Raw genomic sequence first — 2,198 nt, 5'->3', positions numbered from 1 at the left:
CTCGGAGGTAGAAACGTGTCGGTCGAGTTCGAGGTACATCGACCATATCGAAGAACTGTTGCGAACAGGTGGTACAATAAACCTCTCTTTTTTCTCTTCCATTTTCTTATTTTTTCCGGAATCCCATTATCGTTCCATGTCACGAGCCAAACTGTGCATAATCGAGCTCGTCCAAGCCGATTGTTTATTCCACTGTCGCGCAATGATTGCAATACGAGCAGTTCCGAGATCGTGAATTGTAACGACCCAGATTTTCATGTATCCGGCACTGTTTTGTTTCTTCAATTTGTTTGACACATCGAAAACTTCTTAAGCTCGTGTTCCATCGTGTGATGAAATTATCCAGACAAAGTGTGCGTGTCTGTGTCTCAATTATGCTAATAGTAATGAGCATAATTGTACCGGTAATGTACTTATTTCACTGGTTACAAAGATTATTTGCATTTTAGATTTCCCGTGCTTATCATCGTGAATTTATGCACAGATAATAGTAATTTTACAAACTTTCGACATTGGTATTTCCAGTGCTTAACTTAAACAATAAGATACTATTGCCAAAGCTATACTATCGAATTAAGTATTGTTCCAAGTTTCAAAACTTATACGTAATTAAACCTTTCGCCTTTTTACACGAGTAAAGAAATACAGTTTTTGCGTTTGCAAAAAGAATCCTTTCCTTTCACTTCCTATATTCCGTTTACCATCCTATTATGTCAAAATCGTGAGATGTGACGTTATCATTAGAAAAAGGCATTATGTAGCCGAGTAACAATTCCGTTCGAAGAAAGGATCTGTTATCTCTTTCTTGTATTTCTTGATCAAGGAACATCGAGTACGTCTGAACGATTAAGAGCGCAAGCTTGTTATTAGAGTAGGCGAGATATCTGTGTATAAAATGTCCTACTACTTTCGCCTCTAATAAATTTACCAGCTGCTCGATAAAAGACCCGCGAATGTAACAACGTGATTTTCTATTCGCCAAACTGGTTCCTCGGCGATGTACTTCCGATCTTATCGAGCGCGCGATTTGGTTTCGTTGCTTGCTTTTTCACTCGCAATTTAACAAGTAACAGTGTATAAATTATAGCGCGGAAACTATGGGCTCTATGGTTGGACTCGCTTCACAAAGTGGAAGATCAGATTTCTAGACCGCTCTGGAGAACTAAGCGCCGAGAATCCAGTTTGTACAGGGCGTTTCGAATTCGTGACTCCAACCACTCTATAAATACATTCATTAACTTTGCACTCGTATTTCGAGAAAGTCCTCTACATTATAGCTTATAACGAGCCTATAACATTCTGATACTTTGCATAATTTAATAGGATTATATCTTCACCATGCATATTGATAAATAGTTTTCCTTCCAACTATATATTTATGTTGTTACATTCTACATACGTGTTTCACCCGAATTGCCATGAAATCGTTATGAAAGTCCTATTTTCAAGTTTCACAATTTTTAATTTCCATTCCATGCTTGTGCAACACATTTATTTCAAACTATGGCAAGAGTAGAGCGCGGATCACGATCTACGACTAACGAAATCGCACATGTTAACCCCTTGAACTATCCACCAGTGCACCTAACCTCTCAACATTGTTTGTCGGATAATCTTGATAAATATTAATTACTATCTCGACAAATTGTAAAGTACGAGAGATAACCTGTAACATAAATTATATTTTAATACGCTATATAAAGTATACACGGATACTGTACTAAAAATCTCTGCTTCATCCTACCTGATATTTACACACGTACATTCCTCCGTCCCTACGTCCAAAATATGATCGTTTCGGCTACCGACCGATTTTACGACCCTGCTATATATACCATACTATACACAACATAATATACTGTGCTATACACAACAAACGTGTGAAACACTTATCGAACGATAAAACGTGTAACATACTGCGCCCTAAATATTCATAAAATGCTCGATTCATCGTAGAATAGCGAGGAAGCAACCTAACCTCACCGTTTCATAAAGAACAGTATATTTCGCGAGGCGAGGTACGAAGACTGACCTAACGTAATGCGGAATATGCGGGATGCGTTGGGAGAAACGCGTGTACGGTTACACCGGCCGCGTAGACAACGGTGCTACACAAAGGCGTCGATGCCACGAATATGTGGGCGACGCTCGAGAAAGTAAAAAATGCTCCAGGGCCACGTATATTGTCTCCTGAGCGT

The 2,198-nt window shown here is 39.0% G+C and overlaps 1 protein-coding gene across 1 annotated transcript in view; it reads right to left on the bottom strand.

Annotated features, from left to right (window-relative positions):
- Nucleotides 1-1,555: 1,555 nt before the first annotated feature.
- LOC108550420 (uncharacterized) overlaps nt 1,556-2,198 on the bottom strand; it is a 4,956-nt gene continuing 4,313 nt past the window's right edge. Inside the window, exon 5 of the mRNA XM_017904163.1 lies at nt 1,556-1,666. Within this exon, the coding sequence (XP_017759652.1) occupies nt 1,556-1,666 (111 nt within the window). The remainder of the gene's footprint in view (nt 1,667-2,198) is intronic.

This window comes from Eufriesea mexicana, unplaced genomic scaffold, assembly GCF_001483705.2.
Source record: "Eufriesea mexicana isolate 0111107269 unplaced genomic scaffold, ASM148370v2 scaffold2818, whole genome shotgun sequence".
In the NCBI taxonomy this organism is placed as follows: domain Eukaryota; kingdom Metazoa; phylum Arthropoda; class Insecta; order Hymenoptera; family Apidae; genus Eufriesea; species Eufriesea mexicana.
This window is presented reverse-complemented; position numbering and strand designations above follow the sequence as displayed.